At 45.9% G+C, this 27,420-nt stretch overlaps 1 protein-coding gene and 1 non-coding gene across 16 annotated transcripts in view; both read left to right on the top strand.

Moving 5' to 3' along the window:
• PPP6R3 (protein phosphatase 6 regulatory subunit 3) overlaps positions 1-27,420 on the top strand; it is a 123,491-nt gene that overhangs the window by 86,029 nt on the left and 10,042 nt on the right. For 5 of the 15 annotated variants that reach the window (XM_043924569.1, XM_043924553.1, XM_043924544.1 and 2 more), the window contains 9 exons: positions 1,389-1,474; positions 7,167-7,253; positions 11,507-11,604; positions 13,447-13,501; positions 14,355-14,485; positions 18,132-18,253; positions 22,509-22,662; positions 24,012-24,118; positions 25,593-25,743. In XM_043924569.1, the coding sequence (XP_043780504.1) occupies positions 1,389-1,474; positions 7,167-7,253; positions 11,507-11,604; positions 13,447-13,501; positions 14,355-14,485; positions 18,132-18,253; positions 22,509-22,662; positions 24,012-24,118; positions 25,593-25,743 (991 nt within the window). The remainder of the gene's footprint in view (positions 1-1,388; positions 1,475-7,166; positions 7,254-11,506; positions 11,605-13,446; positions 13,502-14,354; positions 14,486-18,131; positions 18,254-22,508; positions 22,663-24,011; positions 24,119-25,592; positions 25,744-27,420) is intronic. The other 10 variants (XM_043924601.1, XM_043924594.1, XM_043924587.1 and 7 more) reach the window with 5 other exon arrangements.
• Positions 16,290-16,395, top strand: LOC122677499. The gene has a single exon (XR_006335811.1). It is a non-coding gene; the product is annotated as a small nucleolar RNA U13 (small nucleolar RNA).

The following is a 27,420-nucleotide window of genomic DNA, read 5'->3' as shown; positions in this document are numbered from 1 at the left end:
AGGCTGACAGTGGACCTTGTGAGCTACAGTTAGTTACTTTTGCTTTTTCTTTTTTCCTGAAGGCCTCCACATGGCCTATGGATTTGAGTTCCTTTCACTAGCATATTAAGATTCTTATCAGCATTTTTTTCTGCCTCTATTACTAAAATAAGGGCTATTAGCCAATATCCTAAAAGACTCTGTACTAGCATTTGAATGTAGTCAGCCCGAGGTTACTTGAAAAAGCTGTGCGGATGCCTTTTATTTACCCTGGCTCCCCGGCCTTGCGCCCACCTCCTCCTGGACGAGAGCATCGAGAACCCCGTGTGCTCCTGTGGGGTTAACGAGTCCTGTGACTCACTGCAAAGGCAACATGTCTTAACCTCCGTGGTGCAGCAGTTGTTCAGTTGTTAGCTTGCTGAAGATCAGTTCCCCGTCTGTCCCCCGCCTCTCTCAAGAATGTTTGTGTTCAGGAGGCTGTTACCTATTGCATGTGCACTAAAAGCACGATTGTGGCCCAGTGATGGAGACAACCGGGGCTTGCCCACCTGGAATTTTGCTTCTTGAGAGAGAGATTAGCCATGTCGTCACACTGTGTGTCCTTGGTCGTGCATGTGAAATGGCCGTGTGTGTGTGTGTGTGTGTGTGTGTGTGTGTGTGTGTGTGTGTGTTCTTTTAGAGCAGTCTTAGTTTTATGGCAGTTGCTTCCCAGATGTGTGTGTGAGGGTGTATGCACATGTGTTTAAACCAGAATTGTCAGATGACAACTTCAGTCTAGTGAGGGCTCGCAGATTGCAGCTATAGTTTCATTTTCTCATAAAACTATTTGTGTCTCCTTTTCTTTAAATTTTCTGTAGAGAATAGATTTCACTATTGCACATGTATCCGTTTGTTGTCCTATGACACAGGTATTTAGACAACATTAACTTTGAGGAATTTGAGAACCCACACTGGGTTCCGTGGGGCAGTCATGGGCTAAACGCCTCAGAATTTCTCAAGAAAGAGTGCAGGAGTCAATGTGTGCAGGGTTTCCTGAACGCGCGTGACTGTGGAGCAGGACCACTGTTACCCACACCTTTATAAGGAGTTCCGTGGAAACACTTACATTAATATTTTCCAGGTTAAGTTTTTACCAAAAGATCCTAAAACAGTTGTTAAATTCAGATAACTGGTTAGGGCTCTTGGCATCAAGCATAGACCATGGGGGCGGGGTAGGGGGGTTCCTGAAAGTTCTCAGGGTCCAGATTGAGCACGCCTCTGTAACCCTGAGCCTCCCAAGAGCCCGGCGCCCAGCCTGCAGGGCTTGCTCACCTCTGATGACCACATGGTGGCGCCCTCTCGTGCTCCCTGTTTGTCTGTGTGTCAGTCACTGTAGTGATCATGCTTTTTTCCTTTTCTCCCCTCTGAAGATCTTCCAGACGAAGTCAGGGAGCGATGGGAGACGTTCTGCACGAGCTCCTTAGGAGAAACTAACAAGAGGAACACGGTAGATCTAGTAGGTTCTTCAAGATTACATTTCTCTGATTTCGGTGCTCTGGGGCTTTGCCCGTTTATTCAAAAAACATGAGGCACCTTTCTTCCACTTGTCCTGGTGATGGTAGACCAAGGGGTACGTTCATGTTTCTTACCAGTGAAAGAGGTTATGTCCGCAGTGCTCTGGCTCGTTTGTCCAGTTCCGGCCTGGGCCGACGTAGGGGACACGCAGCCCCCTGGCCCCGCTTCCTGCCACTCCACGTCCACCTCCCTCGGCACCTGCTCCCCGGGCTCCTCAGCACAGCCCCAGACGTCCTCTCACGCTTGGGTCTGTTGCCTTATGCCTGGATAATCCCGGGTTGTTAGAGACCCGAGACATTTCTGTGACTGGTTTTTACTTCTGCTTAGTTGAGTTTACCCGCATTAAAGTCATTCCCAGTTGGGGGAAGTTCTGCAGATGACTTTGGAACCCCAGCTTTAACAGATTGGTACTTTGAGCCAGGGAACAATGGCATTGATAATACTTTTAAAAATTATATTGGACTTTGGAATGTAGTCTTTGTTTTCTTTAAGACATTAAGTTTTAAGGTAAGTATTGATTTGGTTTTGAAGATAAGGAAAAGCGTTTCCTTTTGCAAGCACATGCCACCTGATAACTGAGATGGTAACCTTGATTGTATACGGAATAGATGTGTCAGACATTTCATTCTGTTTTTTAAATTGATCAGCTGTAGTCTTAAATTTCTAATACACAGTAACTCCCTCGATTGTTAGGCAGGCAAGTACCTGGCAGCCTTATCTCCTCAGAATAGAATTTAGAAGTGGGGGTGGGGGTAGGGGTGCTACAGAGCAGTCCCCGGGTCACCCTGTGTCACATGGCCCCAAGGGCCTGTCGCCTCCCACTCTGTAGATCATCTCATAGCTTTGGTTGTCTTTTAACAGACTCTTGACAGATTGGTGGCTTGTTAAGGTGGATATAGTGAGAGAATTATTAGGTACTAGAAGCTGAAAGAATTATGAAGAGGTAAGTGTAGAAAGGGAGCTGTGTGGGGCCATTTAATTAAAACAGGTTTAGTGGCCCCTGTGTCTCAGGGTGTTACAGCCCAGCAGAGGAAGTGACATTCACTTTGACATTCCTGTGCTATCAAGGAAGGGCTAAGTAAGTTTTAATGAATGTATTACCCACTGTAGATTGTTTTTTCCCCCGGTCAAATTGGTTAAAATTCTGGATGATCAGGGTGTTACTGAAGAGTAAAGTTGTTCTCATACTTTTAAACTGAACCTCTTAATTTAGAGGTCCTCATATTGAGTCCTTGTTAAGAATTCAGGCAATGTGATCTCCTTGAAAGGGAGTTTTGACTTGTTTCTTATTTATAGAGAAATAGTTAGGAGTATTAATTCTAATCTTGTTTGGGAAAATTTGTTAAAACTTGCCCTTTGATTAACTTCAAAGGTAGAAGTAAAAAATGTCAGTTAAACTTGTTATCAGGATTTTTAAAAAACTTTGGTAATTCAGGTACATTTCTCTTGTCAGTGTGTAAAGAAGGGCCACATTGCAGGTCGGGGGACACTCAGCTGCTTTGCCCTGTGCTGCCGGTCGTCTCTTGTGTGACTGTGTGTGATGTTGTCTGTGGCTCCTTTGGGTCAGGTACACTTAGACAGACATTTCCATCTAGAAGGACATTTACACCTGCGTGGCAGGAAGAGTTATCCTGGGCTCTACCTGTCATGCTGACTGAAGCCTGGTTCTCCTTTGCCTGTTTCTCTTTCTGCCATAACACTTGGACTATGCAGATAATCCACAGTAAAACAAAAGAAGGGGAAGTCCTTTATGTAGCAGAAGTGGTCAGTAACGAGCCTGTTAACATTGCTCATACCCTCTGTCTACTTGGCCCCACTCTGTGATCTTGTTTCCTGAGACTCTGTGTTGCTCTCCCAGGACCTCTCGCTTTGGTTTCAAACACCCAAGACTAACAGACCACCTCCAGTTAGTCTGAGTCCTTCAGTGGGGAATTCTGCTTTGTAGTATTGGGTTGACCAAAGAGTTTATTCATAAGTGTTCTGGCCAACCTGTATTTTTAGGGATATGGGGGTTCCAAGTTTTTGAGGATCCTTTTACATTAATCCCAGGCCACCAAGGAGGCTTGAACTGCAGCTTCCAAACTCTGTTTTCTGCCCAGAACGTCTCAGACTGTGCCCCGGTGGGGATGCAGAATCGCCTTCCTGCTGAGCTCCTTGAGGTACTTTAACCTTGTGACCCTGTATTGCCAAAGTAAAGGCACGAGAGATTCATGCACTCTTTATATTTTTGTGTTGGGAGCTTATTATCAATAAAACTTGGTATTTTAATTACATCCAGAGACCACACTGTTTTGACTAAGCCTGCAAACTGTGAAAATTGGTAGGGATTTAGGTAAATTTAGAAAATGTAGGAAATGTTTTTGTGCTGAGTTTGGAGAATTGAGTTTGTTTCATTCTTTGCCTTCCTCTCCAGGGGCAAGGGTGTCTTTTTTAAATGTTGAGGTAGTTTGTGAGATAGTTTATGGAGGTTGTTTAGAGTAATACAGAGCGCACATATGAATTGTTTGCGGGCCCAGTGGGTCAAGGTGGAACCTCTGAGGGTTTGTGTTTCTAACCAGCCCAGGGTCATGTGGGTCCTGAGGGTCCACAGTGGGACTACGTGGAGCAAGGAGAAGAGTCTTTGGCTTCTACTTTTTACTCAGATCTTACCAGTCAGGTCATACTTAAGATTGCATAGCAACCTAATCAGGCAAGATGAAGAAAACTCTTACTTGCCTTTTCTTTTCACAACAGTTAATAAATCTGAAATTTTCCCCTCCTTTCACTGCAGTATTAAGAGTATAGTTTACTCTTTTTGCACAAAACAAAAGCATTTTTGCTTATTAAAAAAAAAGTCTAGTTTGCTTAGAATATGGCTTGCTTGGCAAGAGCTCTTATCTCCTTGTTACTTTCTTAAAACTTATGATTCTGTATTCTCATTTAGTGATTTATTGGTGTTCCTTAATTCATTAACTCTTTGAGTGGATACTGTGTGCTAGACACTGTGGATGTTGCACTAGACAAGATTGGCAAAAATCCCTGCCTCAGTGGAGGTGGATAACCAAAGGGGGAGGGTAAACGAGGGGAAGGGAGTCAGGGTGTTTTGGGCAGACATGCATTTAAAATTAAGCGGTCTAGGGAAATGTCCTTGAGAATATTGGTGTAGAGGCTGAGGCAAGAGGGGATGGAAGAGCGGGTGCGGAGGCCGGTACGGCGCCTGCATGTTTGTGTCAGAAAGAGTGTGGCAGAGATCTCTTGAAGCTTCAAGGCACGCTCCTGGATTTGTGATCTTAGAGAGATGAAAAGCCACTGGGTTTGAAACTGAATGAAAAGTGCCATGATTTAATGTCAGTGGTTTTAAATCTGTCATGATTTAAAGGATCACCATCAGGCTGCTGGCCTGAGGACAGACTCTAGTGGGACTAGAGGTGCAGCAGAGAGACTGCTGGATGCAGTGTGCATCCAGGTGAGAGAGAAACCCTCCCTAGGGAGGTGACGATAGACTTGAAGAGAAGTGATGGGGCTTCAGGTTCTGCTTTGACAGTAAGGGTGAACAGGTGTGGCTGGGACAGAAGAAACAAGATGACGAGACTTCAGCTGGAAGAAGAGGAATGAGGGAGGCACTTATTGAGCTGAAGATGCTTCAAAAGGGGTGTGTTCTGAAAGTTTAGATCAGGGACTAAGATTAACAAGTTAAATTGCATCTTTTAGCTCATTTTATTAATAATGATTTCAGACTGCATTACCCTGTAGGTAGAATCAGAATCACCATATCTGTCAACAGAATAACTGAGAAGGTGCACTTGCTTTGTGCTGTTATTAGTAATAACTTTCTAAAACAGTAGTTTCTTTCTGGAGGAAAAGATTACTTGTATTACTTTGAGGATACTGGTTAAGGAGAAGATGGAAAGGGTCACAGTGTCTGGCACACAGTAGTTGCTCAAGTTTGAAAACAAGGCTCTAGTTTCCTATTTTCATTAATGAGCTGATAAATTCTTATTTTGTAGCAAAAAGTATGAATAAGGATACATTGTATTCTTATTGAACTTGAAACAGCAAGACAGACCAGGAGTGGTGGACTGCTTTTTGGCTCTGTCCAGTTCTCCCAGCTTTCTCTTTGGTTTGTCTTCTGTTTTTGAGCCCCACCCCCCCGCCACGGGCTTAGTGTGATTCTTGTACTGACTTGCCAGCCCCGTGGCCTGAAGCTCCTAAATCCACTGCAGCGGAGTCACTTGACCTGCTCTCAGTTGCAGTCACCCTGTGAGGTGCCAGCTGCCGTGACCAAGCAGTATTCCACCCTCCCATCTGCACTCTGGCTGGGCTCTCATGGACAAACTACACACACACACACACACACACACACACACACACACACACACACACACAATTTTTCCCGTCTACTTGCTAAAGCAGTGGTTGATTCAGGCAGGCAGATCACAAATTCTGCTTTGATTTCATCAGGTCAAGTGCAAAATTCATGCGAATGTTCTGTCTGCACTTTAGGGAGGATGGAGAGGGAGTTAGTTGGAAACTCTGGGTTATTCACTTGGACTTAGTATCTTCCTCAAAGATGTCCAGATAAAGAGAGATGAGATTAGTTTTATTCAGACAGTGATTTACTCAGAATTTCATAAGCCACACCACATACAGACCCTGTGGATTCCACTTCGGGCTTCTTAAATCAGTGTTGGAACATCACAGAGCAAACCAGGCCAGCGTCTATGGCTCTAGGCTTCTGGGCACAGCTGCAAGGGCTGGCAGTTAACGGCTGCTGTTTCTCCCCTGAGGACAGAGCTGTCTGCCTGGAACACTGCTATAGGGCAAGTAACTCAGAAAATACAGTGTAAGTTACCTGAGAAGTACAGTGCCTGTTCTTAGAATTTTGCAGACTGTTCACATTTATTACTTGCTCTGTAGCAATTACCATTATTAGTGTGGTACTTAGTCATTTCTATTTGTTAATATGTTTATGAATGAATGAATGAATGAATGAATGAAAATCACTTACTGTGAATTGGTGAGCAGTTCCTGTTTATGCTTTTGCTTATTTAATTAATGTGAGTTAATTTTAAGTTGTGAGGGCAGGGATTACGTGTTAAGGGGCAGAAGGTCTGGGGTCTTGTAATGAGCAGGGGACTATTGACTCAAGTCATATTTATGAGCAGTGCTTCTCTTAGAATGGGCAAGAAGTGCCAGAATTCAAAATGAAATGGTTGCATTTAAACCTGAGCTTTTTAGTGGTGCATTAGTGATCCCTGGGATTGCAGTTTTACCTTTCTGGCTTGAAGTAGTTAATTATTTCATATTTTATCTGAGGCATTGCTTCCTCCTCCCCTTTGTAAACTCCTAATTGGAGATAATTATCAAAGTCCTATCCATGGAGTAACTCGTCTCTCACGTGCTTTGCGGTGCGGTTAATGCGGGTAAAGTAGCTGCAGGTGCGCAGAAGGCTAGGCGGCTGGACCTCCTGATTGAGTGACGTGCTCCCTGGAATTATGGAGTGGATTTTACAGCTTAGCTCTTATTGTTTTTGTTCATACTATTGTTACACATTTGAGAGAAAAACTAAATGTGATTTTTTTCCGTAAAAATGCTGATACAAATGTCCAAAATTTTTCTCTCTTAAATAGTTTTTTACATTTTTATGCATATAGGTTACAACCTGCCATATTCATTCATCCAGTGATGATGAAATTGACTTTAAAGAAACGGGTTTCTCACAGGATTCTTCTTTGCAGCAAGTGAGTCATGCCTAAAAGTTTTGTTTTTTGTTTTTATTTTAAATGCTTAGTTTAGTTGTCATTTATGAATCAGCTTTGGAGTCAGACATGCATTAAGGTTTGTTTGGGGGCTACTTACTAGTTAGGTCAAAGTGTTTAAAAGAGGAAGTGTTGGGTATGTGAGAGAAAGGTGTATGTTGATTATATTTCCAGGGCATGTTTCTTTAGATCTGATAATGATGATGAGTCAGGTAACTTTTCAGGAGATTTGAATGATCTGGATAGTTCAGTAAGCGTGCGTCTCGGACATGCTCATTATGCAGAGATTCCTGCAGTAGGGATTTGTGGATGACTAAGAAACTTGTTTAATGTCAGTGAAAGTAACTTACCCAGTGTCCTGAACCAAATGGCTTATATGTTTCTGATATCTTCAGATTCTGTAGCATCCCCAGATTCATCCTGTCCCCAAATTCCTCTTCATTTATCAGGTGCTGGTAATCTTTGTGGGGGCAAAAACAGGATATAAAAACGGGCATACTGATATATCCTCCCTTGGTAGTTCTGTGGAGGTGAGGAGTGAATTCATTGTCCCTTCTGGGTATCAGGTTTGGGAGCTCAACCTGGAAGCCCTTTTGGAAGGTACTAGCTCCTCATATGGAGAAGCTGCCCTTGGTCAGGACCAAGTCTTGCCTGTCAGGTGATTTGGTATGGCAGTGGAATTAATGTGGTTACCTTCCCTGGCACTGAATGTTTTTCCCAGTCCTGAAGCCCCTTTGACCAGGGCCAGGATGAAGTTTCTGATGACTCTGCAGGCGCTGCCTTTTGGTGTCCAAGTAGACTGACACACCCGGGTATAGGCTGAACTAAGCAGTCATCTGATTTTAGGACAAAGGCAATTTAATGTGTACATTTTCAGGATGGGTCTGAGGTAGCATTTTGGCTTCTCTTGATTCTTGGCACTACCCCTGGAGACTGATTTCCCGAGGTGAGGGGCAGGGTGTAGCCAGCCCGCAGGGGAGCTGTCCAGCAGGTGGGTCTCCTGGTCCGCCCGCACGTTGGTCTGCGGTCTGGCAGCACTGGCCACCCCAGAGGCCTGGCTGGCTGCCTGTGAGCCCTCGTGCCTTCGAGCAATCCTTCCCCGACCCTGGAGCACCTGGACAGTATCCAGTTGGTCCCCTCAACCTGCTCTGAATCCCAATTACACATCGTTCTGCCTCTACAGAGAAGCTGAATGGTGTGCAGTGTGCATTTTCAAGGTGATTCTGATTCTGGTGAATAGCTTTTAAGAAAGAGAACACCCTGTTTTTGCAAATATTTGCAAATAAGTTAATGAACTAGTTTGCGGCAGCTAGTTTAATCAAGCTGATGACGTTCAGGTGTCTGGAAAGTGAATTCCCTACCTCTCTCTCGAGATCTGGTTCCAGGGTCGTAGGTTTTCTGGGGAGAATTTTCTGACTGATGACGTGTGTATGAACCGATCTCAGTCACCAAAATGCCTCAGTGACACCAGGCTCCTGTTCTGTGGATTTTATCCACTTTATGTAACCTTCAAAAGTAGGGAGAATAATTATTCTTTTTTGATTGACAGGCTTCCAGTAAACTTTTTTTGCATGTTGAAATTATAGACCAGTCTTGAATCATTTCGAAAATAGGAAACATACTCTGAAGCATTTTTTTCTGAATCCAGGAACTCACTTCTGGGTTAATCTAAGATAATTCATGCTGGTCTCCACTATAACCAGATAGTTCTGTGTGTCCCTTTGGAGCTCTCACTCACATCTGAAGCCATGCCTGGTGACGCTCGCACACGGAGGGCTCAGGGCGGGTCACTGAACAAACCCGCGGGGCCACGCGTGACCAGGGGTGCTCCTCCTGGCTTCCTCACTCTGGTGTCTGCTCCCCCTCCTCCCGCAGCCACCTCGCTCGGGGACGGGGAGGAGGTCTTCCTCATGTGGTGTCTGGAGCATTGGGCCCAGCTGCCGCAGGTGGACACCACTCCCGCTGCCCAGCTGGGACCCCTAACCCCTCAAGAGATTGACTTAATAAAGGATCAGAACAGCCCCTGGCTTTGACCAGGGTGACAGTTTTGAGACGTAGGGGGCTTTTTCCCCCTTTTTAAATGCAATTGAAAGTTTTTAATAATTGCACAACCATATGGGGCTTTCCAGACTTGAATTTCTCAGAGTCCAAAGCACTTTCATAAAGCTTTTGGGAGAATACAGTAACACGGCTGTGGGTTTAGTGAGCCTTGACAGCTTTTAGGTTCTTTGCTGGTAGTGTCTCCCTAGAAGCGACAGTGGACCCAGAACTACTGAGGACTGCGGCTCGCTGCTTTCCCATGTCCTCTGTGTTACTGTGTGGAGGCTTCCTATGACAGACTATGTGTCTGTCTTCCTCCTTAGGTGGATAGACAGACAGACAGTGCAGATATGTGTGTGCATATTTATGTGTATCTGTGTGTACAGCTGTATGTTCACACATGTATGCATTCACACATGTTTTTATAATACACGTATTTACATTCTGTTGTGAAGCATTTAAAGGTGCACTTTTGGGAATATTTCTTCCTTTTTATACCCAAAAGATGTACAGTATTATTTGTAGAAGTACAAAACTTTTAAAGAAAAAAGAAAGGAACCGAAACAGTTGGAAAGCACTGTTTCCCCTTGTGTGGCCACATTCTCCGCAGTGAGCTCAGAGCCCGGTTTACACCGCCTGCCCGGAAGAGTGACTGTGATTGTTTATTGCACCTTTGATGGCACCAGCCACGTGTCCTACCTTATAAGAGATAAAGCAGTTGAGACAAATTGGTTTCTCTCTGCTCATAACACTTTGTGTTCATACATCCAGAACTCGCCCTGCCTCTTGGGACTTGTCCTTGCCCTCTGCTCTCACCCAGACTCCCAGAGCCTTTGTGCGCCTTAGCTTGTGCACACCTGGGGGCCAGCCCCAGCCCTCAGGCGCTCAGGTAGTGTCGTCTCTGCAGGCGGGGAAAGGGGCAGCCTGAAGGTGCCATAGTGAGCAGGGAGCCGTGGGTATCAAGTTAGAGAAACGCGAGCGAGGTTTTAGGTTCTCAGTAAACTACATATGCAGCACTTTTTTAGATCTAAGGAAAAGATGCCTTCCAAAGCCAAATATAAGGTTTATTTTTTAATTATCCACAATTTGGATTATCCATGCCATAATTCCCTGCCACCGTAATGAATCATCAGGAATTAACGGCAGAGGCATTTCTGCAGGGTGGAGTCCGTGGGCCCTGCTCAGAGGAGAACACAGGAGGCTTGGTGGCCTGCGTGGCAGGCCTCAGGGCCAACACCTTTAGTCCAGCCACAGCTGTCGCTTGAACCCCCGCACAGTCCACGTGCAGCTCTGTCCACGGGCAGCGCACGGCTCGTCTCCGTGTGGGTGCTTGCGGCAGAGTGAGGAGGCCCTTGCTTGTCTTCGTCTCGTTGACCCTGACTGAGCGAGCCTGGAGCACGTTTGCTGACTTCGCCGCCCCCTGGCCTGCTGCTGTTGACAGGCAGGACAGCAGCACTCCTGTGGAGCCCATGGTAGCGTCCCCCTCTTCACCTGAGAATGATGGTGCCCTGTAGAGACGGTGCAGCAGACAGACCGGACTCCTCCCTGGGTCTCTCAGTGGTGTGGGTTTTTCAGAGTGATTTCCAATCAGTGTTAGAACTTTCTGTCCTCTCTCTAAGGTAGGTAGGCTAGTAGTTACTTTGTATTCTTCTTAGCCTCTGAGACTTAAATCACTTTATTTAAGAAAGTGAAGTATCCCTGGAGATGGTGTGGTAGAATTGGGATTGTGATCACTAGTCATTTTTCCTCTGTTGCCATGTTGCTGTAGTGGACGGGGGTGGGGAGATGCAGAAAGGGAGGGTGGGTGGTGACCGCTGGGTTTTAAGGTTGGTTGTGTTCAGAGGTGGCTGATACACCTTATAATTTCAGACTGTCACATGTCACTTGATCACTTTTTGAACCAGACCCAAACCTCTCTCTCAAGACAATTCAGAATAGAGGACAGTGGTCATTTAACACTTCTTACATGGCATGTGCATTAGAATAATTTGTGGACAAAATTCCAAACATTTCCTTTTTGGGGTAAATTGTGTTTAAAATTATTATTTTTTTTTTTTTTTTTTTAAAAACACACCAACTTTTTAAGCCCTATGGCTATGTATAAATAAGGTGGTTTCTGGAAAATAAATGGGCATATAGTATGTAGAATGTCATTAGAATCATTGTATCACTGTCACTGGTCCTGGGGTTGCCAGGCCTTTTCTGATTATCAGATGCAACAAATGACGTCCAATTTTATTGACCAGTTTGGCTTCAACGATGAGAAGTTCGCAGATCAAGATGACATTGGCAAGTGAGTATACCTTTCTGTTTGCACAACCTGTGTCCTGCAGTCCTGCCCTCTGTAGGAGTTTATGATTCTTCTGAGTTCTTGGAATCCTTGTCTTTGTGAGTTGGGAGGAACCTGCCCTCCAGGTGTTCCTTCAGGTCCAGCCCATCAGCCTGAGTCACCCAGACAACTAAAGGAATAGAATGTGACTCCCATAAGGAGAGCCTGCCCTTGGGCTTGGCATCTTCCACAAAGGTTTATTTTTGTTAGACTTAGGAACTCAAGTCGTTCTCCCTTTTAGGGTTTGGTGCTGGGTCGCAGTGTCTCTGTCAGTTCAGTGGCCTGAGCAGGTCTGGTCTTTCACAGCACAGTGGACGGAGCCACGCTGTGGTTGAGCAGGCTCCACCCTGCCCGCGTTCTCTTCTCTGAGTGACTAACTGGAAGGTGGAGTTGGGGTTGGGCTCCTGCCCCCGAGGGCCAGGCAGTCCGTTCACAGCGTCCTGCAGTCAGGGAGAGAGGAGCCCAGAGATGCGGAGCACCCATGAGCAGCTGCCGTGGGAGCCGTCCGCAGAGAGGAAAACAAGTGGTCTAGCCCCTGACCTTGGGAAACACCGCGCTTATAAACGAAGTGTTTACTCGAGCTGTGTTGCTAGGTGTGTTGCAGCTCTCTGAGCAGCGTTCTCTTTCACGGGAGTGCCCTGAGCAGGGTCGTCAACACCCAGCTTCTCTCAGTTTCCTCCCCAGCAATAGATGGTCCGGCGCTGGTTAAACTGTAGCCAGTGGAGGCTGCTGTTTGTCCTAAGTTGCAGTTTACAGCAAGCGAGAAGCTGAAAGACTCTCCACACCCTCTGATCGTGCCAAACACTATGCCGTGTAGGCACGGGGCCTGGAAAGTTTAAGTTTAGTCGCTCAGTCGTGTCTGACTCTTTGCGACCCCACGGACTGTAGCCTACCAGGCTTCTCCGTCCATGGGATTTTCCAGGAAAGAGTACTGGAGTGGGTTGCCATTTCCTTCTGCGGAGGATCTTCCCGACCCAGGGATTGAACCCGGGTCTCCCACATTGTAGGCAGAGGCTTTACTGTCTGAGCCCCCAGGGAAGCCCTGGAGGCCACACTGTCAGTCAGTAGAGCAGCGGTAGAGGCTGTCAGCTGCCCTAAGAATCGGCTCATTTCAGCCCCAGAAGAGCAAGGACTTTACACATGGGGCTTGTCTGCACCTCGGGAGCACTCACAGCAGAACCTGCAACCCCTACCCCTCACCTCCCAACACGGGGTATCTCAGCACCTGCCTGTCTGGGCCCATTTGTTACAGAGTTGCTGGTTTGGAATCCAGTCTCTTTAGAATTTGTATGGGATACTTGGAATGATGTTTGATTCAAACAGATCCTTTAAGGATTTTAAGATAGCCCTACCTACTCAAAAACTACACATTTAATAGGCTAGGAATTCTTTTAATCCCTATTTTTGTCCCATCTATGCCATACTGTAGTGTAAGACTTCAAGGGTGTCTGTATTTTATGTATGCATTTGTCTGTATCTGGAGAAAGCTCAGGGTCTGACAGCGTCTATGACCCTTTTTTCATATTTCAACCTGTTTCTTATCTGCAGATAACCTTTTTGGGGTTATGTAGGCATGGCCCACAGAGCCATGCTTTCCACCATGGCTGCTAAACACGGTTTATGGGAAGGCTTCAAGGCCTCCTGTTCTGTGTAGACTCCTCACACCAAGGGAGGAGGGGTCACTTAACGCAGATCATTTGGTTTTACTAATGGAGGCTTTTGTCATACTGTACATTTGGATAATTTCATGAATACTGTTTCTGAGTCTATAGATAATTAACTATTGCACTTATCTTTTGTTTACAGTGTTTCTTTTGATCGGGTTTCAGACATCAACTTTACTCTCAATACAAATGAAAGTGTAAGTATTCATGCCGATCGTGAGTAGCGAGGCATATGAGAGGTCGATCGGTGGGGATGGGTGCTGTGTGCGCTGGGGCTCCCGACTCCAGGAGCCTTTGTCTTAGATGGCGGTGACTTCAGCCACTCACGTGACCTGCCTGGCCCCATAGGCATGTTAATTTGCTGCCCTCGTTTAAGATGTGACAGGGCTAATGAAGCCAGTGTAGACATTTGGCTTCAAAGACAGCAGTTTGACTCCAACCTGCTTCCTTTTGCATCTGCTGAATGTCAGTAGGAGAGAAACTTGGGCCAAATGAGGGCCAACCCCTCATCACTAGGCAGTTCTGAAATGCCAAGTCAACCACATCTACGTATGGACATGGGGTTGGTGTCATTTGAATGGGCACAGTGTTGATTTTATGTCACTTAGCATGAGACACTGCTGGTTTATTCGCTGCTGGGATAAGATGGAGACTGACTGGTTGGACGTTGACACTCCTCACTGTGTAGGTGGCCCTGTGACAGCAGGGGAAGTTCAGGTTGCTGTTAGGGTGGGTCTGGGGACGCACGCTAGGCGGGTGGCCCAAGGAGGCTCTGGAACGAGAGCACTGCTCTCAGTATGTGAAGTGAGCCTATCTGTAGACAGTCTCAGTTTCCCGTATACTAGTTTTGAAGCCAGTCCTTGGGGGCACCTTTTTGTTGTTACTTACATAGAAGCTGACTTTACACGCTTATATTTTATTGTGGTATAGGTGATAGGCATTTCCTGCCACAGCCCCTCCCCCCCGAAGGACATGGAAGAGTATGATTTGCATTAGTAACTTTTGCAGAAAATAACTTAATTAAAAAATTTTTTTTCCTCTCTCATTTAGGGAAATATTGCCTTGTTTGAAGCATGTTGTAAGGAAAGAATACAACAGTTTGATGATGGTGGCTCTGATGAGGAAGATATTTGGGAGGAAAAGCATATTGCATTTACACCAGAATCCCAAAGACGATCAAGGTGAGCGATAGCTTGTTATCGTAGTAAGTGTCCCATGCGTAAAACAAGTATTATTTGCCTCTCCAAACATACACATTTGACCCAGAGATCAGTACTTTGTCGTGATCAGAAAGGCCCTTGTTAACCGGTGTGAGTTGGTACCACCTCATTTGTCTGCAGTGTGAACAAGTCAGGGTGACCTGTTTGAAAGTGCTCCAAGTGTTCTGACATAGTTCATGAACTATTGGGACACAGCCTCTTGTGATGGAGAAGTGATGCTGAGGAATGCCGTCATATGTTGCCTTGAGGAGGTTCCCTGACTAGTAATAAGAGCAGCAGCTGAGTTACATGTTGTTTCTTATAAAAATCTGAAAGTTTCCCTGGGGAGGGGAAAGTTGTTTCTAAAAATTAATTTTACTTGAGGAGACAAGAGTCATGTCATATGATACCCATTGGGATCAATTTTCAAAATTCTATCCAAAACACTAAATGAAATGCAGAGCTTTCAGATTGGATAAAGAAAAAAAAAAGGCCTGACTTAATGCCGCCTATGGGAAATGGTTTAAATTATTTAAGAACTTAAATTTTAAAATAAAAAAGATTTAAACAGTTTAAAAGGTAGAGGAATCTTTATTAATATTAAAGTAGATTTCAAAGGAAAAGATTAAAAGGTCATAAAGGGGTTTTTAGGAGAGCATAATGCCAGTTCTGTCAATATCTACAGACCTAATAACAGGGTTTCAGAATACACAGAGCAAAAACTGATAGAATCTGTCTACAAAAGTAGACAGATTCCACAGTTACAATGAGATGTTTCAACACTCCTCCCCTAGTAATTAATAAAAATAATAGGCCATAAAAGTATAGAACACTTACACAGTACTATCAACCAGCTTGACCTTCTGGGGATTTTTAAAGCTTTCCACAGAAGAGTGTGAATTATTTTCAAGTGTACATGAAATACTTAGAGACCATCTTTGGGCCACAAAGCAAGAGTCAATAAAAAGATTTCAAGTGACATAAAATATGCTCTCTGACCCAATGGAATTAAATTAGAAATCAATGACAGATCTCTAGAAAATCTCTAAATATGTGGAAACTAAATAACACATGAGTTAAAGAAAAAAGGGGGAATTTACACAGTATTTTGAATTGAAAGACAATAGGAACTCAGTGTTTATCAGGAAGTGGGGGTTGCGAGTGAAACGTACTTAGCACTACGTGCTTACATTAAAAAAGAAGAAACAAATCAGTGACCTCAATTTCCACCATAAGAAATGGCCAGAAATATGAAACAGAAAAACAGTAGAGAAAATCATTGTAATCGATGGATCATAATTAAAAGTTGTTCTTTAAGAAGATTAATAAAATTGATATACCCCCTAGACAGAAGGATCAAGGAAAAAAGATACAAATTATTAATATCAGGAACAGGACAGGTGACATCACTATAGATTTTACGGATATTAATAGGATAATAAGGAATACTAGGAGCAACTCTTCGCCAATAAATCTGACAGCTTAGATGGTCTTTGAAAGACACAAACTACCAAACCTCAAGCAAAAAGAGAAAAAGATAACCCAGATAGTCCTGTGTCTGCTGACGAAGTTGAATTTTTAGTATAAACCTTCTCACATACACGCACAAAGAACCAAGGGCCAGAGGATTTTCTTTGTGAATTCTACCAAATGTTTCAGGAAGAAATCACAGCCGTTTGTACAGAAGTTTTCAGAAAACTTGTAACTTGATACCAGAAGCTGGCATTGCATTACATGGTGTGAAAAGAGCACAGGTACAAAAGCTTCTTTAAAAATTTTCGCGTCGATCCTTTTGTAGTTCATGAGCATGATGATTGGGTGTTCACGCTGCTGCGTGACATGTGCCTCCCTCACAAACCTTGTTACGACATCGGCACATTACCTGTCTGACGTAAAAAAAAAAAAAAAAAAAGGAAAAAAAAAAAAAAAAAAAAAAAGAGAAAAAAAAAAAAAAAATTTCGCGAACAGCGGCAGCATTGGTGCATCATGACCATGCAAGATTTATTCCAGCAGTGCAGACTTGGTTTAACATTTGAAAGTCAGTAGGCATGTGGCTAAATTCAGCATCTGCTCCTGGTAGAGCTGCTCAGCAAACTGGAGACAAGGGAATGTCTTCAATTTGTTTAAAGCTTGTGTAGTAAACCTAACAGTTGACATCACACTTAATGGTCAAAGACTAAATGATTTCCTCCCAAAATCAGGAACAATATAAGGATATCTGTTCTTAACCCCTACTTTTCAGTATTGTGCTGGAGATGGTAGCCAGTGCAGTGAGTCAAGAAAAGGAAATAAATGGTATCTTATTGGAAAGGAAAGGTAAAAATTACCGTTATTCTTAGACAACGTGACTGTCTATGTAGAAAGTTTGTTGGGATCTACAAAAAGACTACTAGAACAGTTCAGTGGGTTTAGCAAGATTGTACATCTTGGATCAATGTAATTGTTTTTAAACACACTGCAGCCAACAGTTGGAATTAAAATTACTGAATAGTACTATTCAAAATAGCATCAAAATATTAGATATGTACAGATAAATTGACAAAAGATGTGCAAGGCTCATACACTAAGAACAGCTGAGAGAAATCAAGGCCTGCGAAGTGTTTATGATTTCGAAGACAATATTATTAAGATACCAACTCTCCCCAGATCTGGATTGATTGAGAATCATTGCTATTCCAAACAAAATCATAGCAGGTTTTTTGGTAGCTGTTGATAAGTTGATTTTTAAATTTATATGAAGATGCAAAGGGCCTAGAATAGCCAAAACAGCTTTCATAAAGAACAGTATTAACACTGCCTGACTTCAAGGTACAGTAACTAAGACAGGGGTAGATCAGGGGACAGAATAGAGAGCCCATAAATAGGCCTACACACATACCTAGATGTCTGATTGATGGTGGATGTACAGAGGCAGATCAGTGCAGAGAGGGTAGTCATCTGAAGAAACAGGTGGAATAGTTGGACATTATATGTGAGAATACATAGTAACCAAAAGTGGATCTTGCGTCTGAATCAAACACAAAATTAGAAAACTTCAATACTGGAAAATCTTTGTGACCTTGGGTGAGGCAAAGATCTCTGAGATACAACACCAGAAGCACTATACATGAAAAAAATTCTTGGTAAGTTAAACTTTAGCAAAATTGAACACTAATATTCTTCAAAAGACAATGTTAACACAAGGACAAGGCATCTATATTAAGAGACAAAATTTACGAATCATATATCTTATAAAGGACTTACATGTAGAGCATATGAAGAACTCTCAAAACTCTATAGTAATGAGAAAAGACAACCCAGTTTTTAAAATAGGCTAAACATGTGACAAGACGCTTGAGCAGAAGGAGCTGAGCACGAGAGGCAGCTCAGCATCCCTGGTCGCGAGGGAGGTGCGGACTCTCCCCACCAGGGGGCGCCCCCACGCCAGGCAGCTGCAAGGGTTCCGGGGAGTCTGCACGCACAGCCCAGCGCTCGCAGCGGTGGCCCGGGGCGGGCTGAGTCCCCACAGCGCCAGGCGCGTGGGGCCCAGGGGAGGCTCAGCACGGGTTTGGTGTGGGATGTCTTCTGAACTCTTTGGAGTTAGCTGGTGGCCAATATGCAGCAGTCATATTTTGGACTTTTTCCCTAGCTCGGGGAGTACAGACAGTGAGGAAAGCACAGACTCTGAGGAAGAAGATGGAGCAAAACAAGACTTGTTTGAGTCCAGTGGTGCCAACACGGAGGACAAAATGGAGGTAGACCTGAACGAACGTAAGTGGCCGCCTTCTCTGTCAGCGCTGTGTGTGGAGGTCGCCTGCAGAACCCGGGTGGCCTCTGAAGGGTGGTTGAGTGGAGGCACACGCTGTCATTTGAGTTCCCTTGAAGGTTTACGTCTCAGGGACCGGGCCTGAGGGAAGGAACCAGTCACAACTCTTTACAGTTTGGAAGCCCTCTGCGTGCATCTGGTTAGAGGACAGCAACACATCTGTAGGTCCATCCTCCAGCTGCAGAGACTGGGTACCATATCAGAAGGGGAGACACCGTAGCCTCTGGGGAGATGAGAGAAGACTGTAGAATCAGGAGTGCACCTAAATCACAGGAAATACCCTATAGTTGGAGCAGGTTTAAACAGCGTCTTCACAGTTTATGAATCCTGTAATCCTAAAAGTTGCCCAGCTAAATGCTTATATATGTTTTACGTAAGAAGACTTACGTTGACTGGCCTTTTAAAAATACTGTTAACTTCTAAAAGTTCAGACAGATTTTCACATAAAGTAGCCATGTAGGTTGATATCGGGGCTTTCCTCCAGGCCAACAGTGCTTCCTGTTGCCTGGGAGGGTTTTTATGCCTCGGTTCTAGAGGCCGAAATCCCGCTCTGGGGTCAAGTTCAACTCTTCGTGACCTTGGAACTCGGCAGGCATCCAGCAGACCCTGTGCGGTCCACGTCCTCTGTCCTTTCTCTCCTTCCCGGCTCCCCACCTTCAGGAGGGCGTGATGCTGTTCACACCAGCCGGCCTGTGTCACATTCCTGCTGTGTGCCAGGGGCTGGGGCTCAGGCATGGCCTCCAGGGCCTCGGAGTTTCTGAGCAGATGGAGAGACATGCAGTCCAGTGTGGGGAGGACGGGGGCCCCGCTCCCCCAGGCCTCTGCAGGGCCCTCCCAGAGGACGGGGTGTGTCATGAGGACAACTAGGGATGAGTCCGCTTGCAGGAAAACAGCTCCTAGGAAGGCGCAGAGACCCACCGCTGGTGAATGTAGCTCAGGAAAAGGGTGGGATGGTGGAGATGAGGCCAGAGGCCAGAAGGAGAATTTAATTTTGGAGGTTGTAATCCTCCTCCTGAGGATTTTACTAAGAATCCCGTTATTTGATCTGTTTTGACATGATTGCTCTTGGTAGCAGTGTGAAAGCTGAATTAGAAAGTGTGCTCGGGGACGGGAAGACCACAGCGACCCTCACTGTGACACGTGAGAAGTGACGGGGCCTCATCAGGAGCGGGGCGGGCGGCAGGGGGGCGAGGAGAGGCCGCGGGGCCCCGCGCTTGGGGCTTGCGCGCGCGCGTGTGTGTGTGTGTGTGTGTGTGTGTGTGTGGCTCAGTAGTGTTGTGGGTTCATACTGCTGTGCAGTGGAGCCTCTAGAACTTTCTCACCTTGCAAAGCTGAAGCTATACCCATAAACAGCACTCGCCGTTCCCCTTTCCCCAGCCCCTGACGACCACCGTTCTACCTTCTGTCTCTGAATTTGACTCCTCTAGGGACCTCATCCGAAGTGGAATCATGGAGTATTTTGGTTTTTTGTGACTGGTTTACTTCCCTTAGCATGGTGCCCTCCAGGTTCATCCATGTTCAAGTGTGTAGCAGGATTTTATTACTCTTTCTTAAGGCTGAAGGATATTTTGGAGTCTATGGATCTGTGAGATTGCTGAGTGGGTGACAGGTGATTTGCAGAGAGACCATACACTTGGTGTGACTCACTCCCACTGTCATGGTTCTCTGGAGCTGGGTGTGGGGACAGGGAGAGATGAGGGGCAGGGGTGTGATGTTTACTCACAGGTCTCAGCCCTCCTGACCTTGCTGCTGGGGAAAGCTTTCTTTGCACTGGCAGGTCAGCTGGGGTTGAGGTGGGACCAGGGGTGGGGAGTGCTCCTCTCCAGGACTCTGAGCTGCCTCAGCCTCTGACTTGAGAGCTTCCGCCGTCCACCCAATCTCTGTGGCTTTTTCCAGAGGTTTTCTTGACTGTTGAGAAGAGTTACTAATGTTAGGGTAATTCTGGGGAGCTAGTCTGGGAAAGACTATCCTGGGATGATGATAATAGGAAATGACTAACAATAGTCATTTCTTTGTAGCCTAGTTTATTTGGATGGAGCGAGTCCAGAACTTTGCATATGGTGGGCAGGCAGAAATACCTGTCACCTTCCCTGGAGGCTCGGATGGTAAAGAATCTGCCTTCAATTCAGGAGACCAGGGTTCGATTCCTGGGTCGGGAAGATCCCCTGGAGAAGGAAATGGCAAGAAGTTCCAGTATTCTTGCCTGGAAATCCCATGGACAGAGGAGCTTGGTGGGTTACAGTCTGCGGGGTCGCGGAGAGTCAGACATGACTGAGCGACTAACACTTTCACTTTCTTGACTTTCTGAGGTTGCAGGTGAGGTTTTCAGACGTTAAGGTCCTATTCCTTCTTAGAGCCCACGGAGCCCTGCCGCGTGGGTACACAAATCAGAGGGTAGGAAGCTCAGAAACAGCCCTCCTTCAGTACCTGCTAGACGAGGCCCTCATTTAACCCTCAGGACTAAGTAGATGGTTTTATCTGAGGTGAACGAATGAGGAAACCTAGCGCAGGGGGAGCTGAGTAAGTTGCCCGGAGTCCCAGGAAGGTCTGTCTGTAAGTGGGAGCACTTCTGTGATACACAGGTCCTTCTTGGTCGTTTGTCTTGAGGAGCATCCCCAAGTAGCTCTCGGATCCCGTAGCCTAGCATTCCTTCCTTACAGCCTGGAGCCTCCAAATTGTGATAGAAGGCATCCCTGATAAAGAGCGATGGTCCCCACTGCCAGCTCGTCCGCAGCAAGGATTTGGGCATTCAGCATGGGTACTGTGAAGTAACAGTACAGTGTGTGCTGAGAGCAAGCAGACCTGATTTCGTCTGAAGGGACACACCCCGGGGGGCGGCATTTAAACAGACAGAGACCGGCAGCACCCAAACCGCAGCACAGACAGGGTGCAGCGCCCCGAGGTCCTGCCACCCCTGTCTCTGAGCACGCTCCCGTGCCTGCAGGACCTAGAAAGCCAACGGGAACAGAGCTCCTCTCTGCTCTCAGAACTTCACTCCTGACACCAAATGTGTGAGTCTCCCACACAGCTCAGCCGAGGCACTGACTGTCCGAGTCGGGCCCGCAGCTTAGGGCTCACTCACCCCGCGAGCCAGCCGCCCGTCCCCACCCCCGCCGGTGCTTCTGACCAGCTGGCTGTAAACTGGGAGTTCCCGTGACCTCTTTGGCTTTGATTATTTGGTAGATCTGCTCACAGAATTCAGAAAAACCTTTTACCTACCATTACCAGTTGATTATAAAGGATATATTAAAGGCTGCAAATGAACAGGATGGGTCCTCAGGGTCCCATGGGCAGGAGCTTGGGTCCTCAGGGGAGTCTCTCCAACCCAGAAGCCCTGAAGCCCTGCAGCTTGGGTGTTCCTGGGGACCTTGCTGAGGGGGCGTGATTGGTGAAATCTTTGGTTATTAGTGATTAACTTGACCTCTAGCCCCTTACCCTTCTAGAAGGTTGGCAGAGGGGTGGTGGGGAAGGGCCAAAAGTTCAAACCCTCTAAACACTTGGTTGCCCCAGTCCCCATCCTGAGGGTCTCCAGGAGCTCCCAGTCTCTTCTCATAAGATACAGAAAACCTTTGTCACTTCAGAGATGGCGGTGGGGTGGGCAGAGACTAAGTCTGTATTCCTCATGGTGTCACAGGAAGCCCGCTGCTGTGCGCTCAGGTCTAGACTGCAGGGTGGCTGTGAGAGTGTGGAGGGGGATGGGGCGGGAAGCCTTGAGGTTGTCCCCAGGTTACTGTGACTGAGTACTAACATGCTTTTAAAAAAGTATTTATTTTATACTAAGTTTGGATTTACAGAAAAGGTGCAGAGATTGTCAGGAAGTGACTGTATACCCTTCACCCATCTTCCTCCTAGTATTCATGTAACTTTGGTATATTTATCAAAATCAAGAAATTAACATCAGTGTATTGTTTTATGTGTGACTTTGTATTCTTGTGTGATAATCGCTGTTGGAAAAAAAATTCACAGAAAGGGGAGTTGCTAAGGGATCAAAGGAAACACAGTTTTATAGTAGACGTTATCGTATGGCCCTCCACGTGGTCGTACCTTATCCACTTCCACCACTGGTGTGTTAGAATACCCTTTGCCCAACACCTGCAGTCTTTCGTTTTACTTACCACTACACATCTGTTTTTGAAAAATACTTGTGTTACATTAAACTACTGAAGCATTCTCAAGGTGGAATCCCTCCCCTCTCTTTAGCGCCCAACTGGTCAGCCAGCTTCGATGTCCCCATGGAGACGGCGCACGGTGCTCCCTTAGACTCCGTGGGGTCTGACGTCTGGAGCACGGAGGAGCCTGTGCCCACGAAGGAGACAGGCTGGGCTGCTTTCTCAGAGTTCACGTCTTCCCTGAGGTGAGCGCGTGCGCGGCTCTCCAAGCCTTCCCACCTGAGAACCGGGCGTGAGGCGTGTTCCCAGTTGAATACAGTGCCTTAAACAAGATTGAAAAGTCGGGGGGTGGGGTGCGGATGTAGACACAGCTCTGAGTTACAAGGAAAAACCACCCCCTTCTTCCCTCCTTTCCTCCAGGGTGAACTGGGAGGAGGAGTGGATGATAAAGTGGGCTGAGGAGATGGCCCAGGGAGGCAGGGAACAGAGCGCTAATGGTGGAGCCAGGACAGGCTTCAGACGAGGTGGAGCCAGGGCGTTCCCGAGGGGTGCGTCTGGAAATGCAGCGTGTACCTTGCATTTAATAGATGATGTCAACATTATATTCCGTATATATATATTCTGTCAGCGTATATTCCGCTTGGAGCTAATCTAGTGCTGTAAATTTAGGGGTGTGTCAGGTGTGACTGTCAGTCCTGTTAATTGCATTATTCTCAGCAACAGCAACTGATCATTTTGTAGTTTTCCTGAATAATATTGTCAGCATTTGAGTATTAACCATGGATTTCACATGTCCTTACACTTATTTTGATTTGCTTACTGTTGTTTCATTTTGTCTCCTGAAAAAATGGAGTGGAGATTTCTACCCCCCGACTTGAAAGACTTTTTTTCCCTGTTCTAACAAGACATGTTTTTAAATAGTCGCTGTAATGGCAAAGCTTAGAAGACAACCTGATATTAGCTAGCAGTTACCATTGTAGACAAATCAGAGCGGAGACTAAAACCCACAGTGCTTTATAGCAACTCTGATAATAGCAGTGAGCCATTATTCAGAGGCGAAGTGAGATTTATGGAAAATGTCTCCAAAATACAACAAGATGCTGGTTCTCCTCCAGCGCAGGGCAGCCAGGTTTCCACTCTTCTGGTTACTTGAGAATGCTGTTGAAGCAGCTGCCTCCCTCTACAAGCCCTTGTGCGCGGGCTGTGTTGTCTCATTAAACATCATCAATAGGGCCACGCCGTCTAGGTGGTTTGCCTAGAGGTGATAGGGTTTTTGTTAAAATGGAGCTGTAGATACAATTGTTAGTGTACAGTGTATGCACTACTGTCCCAGCCTCGGGAGCCTGGTGGTTGTGTGAGCATGAGGGGCTGGGGGCATCCTGAGACTCTCTGCCCTGCTGGGTCAGCAGGGCATCCCCCACCCCGCTCACCCGCCACTCCACTCTGCTGTCCACACTCACGTGTGTGTTTCTTGGAGTCTAACCAGCTGTGTCTCCACAGTGGATTTGGAACTAGTGTTCAAAGGTTTTCTGTGAATGATGATCCCAAGGGCCGTCTCCCACCGCTCACCTCTGAATTTTCTCTTTTCTAAAAGTACGAAAGATTCTTTACGGAGTAACTCCCCAGTGGAGATGGAAACCAGCACCGAGCTGATGGACCCACTGACGCCCAGTGTGGCTGCGCTGGCTGTGCAGCCGGAAGGTGGGTCTGGGCGGCAGACTGCTCCCGGCGGGTGTCTGGTCTGGGCGGCGGACTGCCCTCCCAGCGGGTGTTTCGTCCGGGGCAGGCGGACTGCCTCCCAGCGGGTGTCTGGTCTGGGCGGTGGACTGCCTCCCAGCGGCTGTTTGGTCCGGGACCTGCAGACTGCTTTCCTGGCGGGTGTTCGCTCTGGAATGTGACGCTGAGTTCCCTAGATCTGGAAAGTTGTCTTTGTCTGCAAAGCAGCTTTCTAAAAAAAGTTCAAGGGTTCAAAGGACCCAGGAAAATGTGGGTCTGATATCCTCAGGGCTTTGGGTGAAAAGCAGTTGTGTGTTTATTCCAGAAACACAGCATGCTGATCCTAGAATGAGTAAGGTATCTAAGTTGCCATTCAGCCACCCTCAGGACAGGACAGGAAAGGAAACAGGCCCAGAAAGGATGATGTCTTAGCCTGCAACACCCAGGGGGAGTGAGACCAGCACTTGTCTTGTCATGGGTGCTCCAGGCTTGGCTGCACCTGGTGCTTTTATTCCTTGGAGTGTGCTGTCTGGCTGCATTTCAGGCTGTGTAGTTGTTTATTTCTTTGCATCTTTATGAACAGGTGAAATGGTTGAGAATGTCCAGTGGCTGTCTTACTCAGAATGGGCAGGTGTGATTTGCATGGGCCCTGAACTGTTTGCAACCTGATGATGAGGGCTGTGGGAGGTTGGTGAAGGGGTGAGGAGGGATTGGTAGTTCATGGAGAAGACAAAAAGTTAGTTCTCAGAAAATGATGGTACATGTGTAGGGTACAAGAACCAAGGGGCAAGGGAAATAAATAAATCCAGAAATAAGTGTTTTGCCACTTACTAAGTCATTCTTCTAAAACATTCTATATAGATGACCTAATTTATCCCTGAGCAGTTCTATAAGGGGGTTCAAATGCCTCCTGTTGCGTTCATAAGAAAACTCGGGCCCAGATGGGGTGCTTTGACCTGGTCTCTGAGGCCAAATATGAATTCAGATGCTCATCACCAGTTTACCACATGACTTCCTCTCATAGGACAAAAAAATGATCCACAGAGAACCACAAAAAGGTAATTTAACAGGAAAAAATAGGACCCGAGTGTGGACAAGCCAGAGGAGCAGGGTGAATGAGAACATTGCCGGCTGAATGCTGGGTTGTGGCTGCAGAGCGTACGGCCGCCTACTCTGCCCTGTGCTGGGAGTTGGAGAAGGGAGGGGCAGGGCAGTCATCTGAGGGAAGTTGGGTATGCAGGTAGTGGGAGAGACTGGGGGTCTAGCTGGTCCTGGGCTGCAGGGACCCCATGCAGCTTCTCTCTCATGGGCGTCATTAAGAGGCAACAGCGGGCAGATCATCTCATGTCTCTCTGTCTCCAAGCAGCTGAGGTGACGCTGGGTGAATGGGTCTGCACAGAGGGGCGGAGGTCCCAGTCGATGTGGGCACACGTGACCATCAGCCATGTGTTCTTTTCAGCGCCGGGCAGTGTGGCCATGGAAGCCAGCTCCGATGGCGAGGAGGATGCGGAAAGTACAGACAAGGTAACTGAGACAGTGATGAATGGCGGCATGAAGGAAACTCTCAGCCTCACGGTAGATGCCAAGACAGAAACTGCGGTCTTCAAAAGGTAACCAGGCTCGGTCATACTGGCACCTTCAGGTTGTCGGGAGGGTGGTGGAGGAGAAGCCACAAATATGAACATCCTTAATTTGGTTCCACTGTGGGTTCAGACATTAGCTTGACATCGTTCTAATATTTCCATTAAATTTATTAAATTTTAACAAAGAGATGGAGTTTGGGTCCCCCGGTGTCTGTGCCCTTCCCCTTTTAATAGTATTTTGAAGACTAAAGGTTGAGAAGACTGATGGATTCAAAATACATGAGTTTAAAAAACTGACATACCTCTAGAAACAGGAATTGCATTGGATACAGGCAACAAAGGTGGGGCCATCTGAACCATAAGTTTGATCTGTATAAGATCATTTCCTCCAGACACAGTGCAACCAGCAGAATTCAGTGACAAAATGATAGCTTACAAAAATATATTTGGAAGTTACTCTCACTTGTAAACTTACGGGTCAAAAAAGGAATCATAATGCAAATTAAAAGCAAAACTGAAAAAGTAGTGAAAAAAGTTCGACCAAAACCCGCAGACTGCAGCTAAATCAGTGCTTAGAGCTCTGGTCTCCATCTTACACAGACCCTCTCATATCACAAGAATAATGCTTCCCAACTTGTGAAGCCAACACAAAACAAAGCATGAAAGAAGAAACTATTGTAGGCTGATTTCATGTGTGGGTCTATATATAGAATACTTTAAAGTTACAAGCTAGCAAACCAAATCCAGTGGTGTGTTTTAACTCATGACCAAGGATATATCTCATGAATGTAAGAATATTATAGCATTTTAAAGATTACTGATGGTAATTCACTGATAAAAGGTTGGAAACCTTTTGGACTTTGAGTAGGTAAAAGAAAACATTTGATAAAAATTAAAGCTATTTGTGACTATTTAGCAAGCTAGGAATAAGAAGTAGCTACTGATAAAAGTATCCACTGAAAATCTACAGCAGACTCTATTCTTAACAGTGAAACATTATTTTGAAGAAATACTCATTTTCAAAGACAAGACAGTGAGCCCTGCAGTTACTGCTTCTCATCAGCAGTGTGCTTCTCTGTGCAGACCCAGCAGTGTGCATATGCTTAGCATATGCAGCATAAAATAAAAGTAAGTAAAAGGCATACAAATTCAAAAGAAGTAGAATGGTTATTGTTTATTTGTAGGTTTAGTTCAGTTAACTCAGTCATGTCTGACTCTTTGTGACCCCGTGAACTGTAGGTTATTTGTAGGTTATGACTTTGTATATAAAAAATTCCAGTGGAATCTGTAAGTAAACGTTAGAATTGCTAGGAAAGTTTAGCAAATTTATTAAATACACCCACAAATTGATTGCATCTTAGAAGCTAGCACAAGATGTCTTAGATGTGCCCCTTCCCCCTTTAAATGAAAAGTTAAACCTTGTCTGTAACTGAGACCAAAAGACCTAAATACGTAGGGAGAGATATCAGTACCATGTTTCCTTGTTGCTTAGTCGCTAAATCATGTCAGACTTTGCGAGCCCAGGGACTGCAGTGCACCAGGCTTCTCTGTTCTTCACTAAACTTTCCCAGAGTTTGCTCACTCCTGTCTATTAAGTTGGTGATGCTATCCAGTCGTCTCATCCTCTGTTGCCCCTTTCTCTTCCTGCCCTCAGTCTTTCCCAGCATCAATGGCTTTTCCTGACCAAAGTATTAGAGCTTCAGC

This window comes from Cervus elaphus, chromosome 2, assembly GCF_910594005.1.
Source record: "Cervus elaphus chromosome 2, mCerEla1.1, whole genome shotgun sequence".
NCBI lineage: Eukaryota > Metazoa > Chordata > Mammalia > Artiodactyla > Cervidae > Cervus > Cervus elaphus.
Note: the sequence above shows the minus strand (reverse complement) of the source record. Positions and strands in the feature narration are given on the sequence as shown.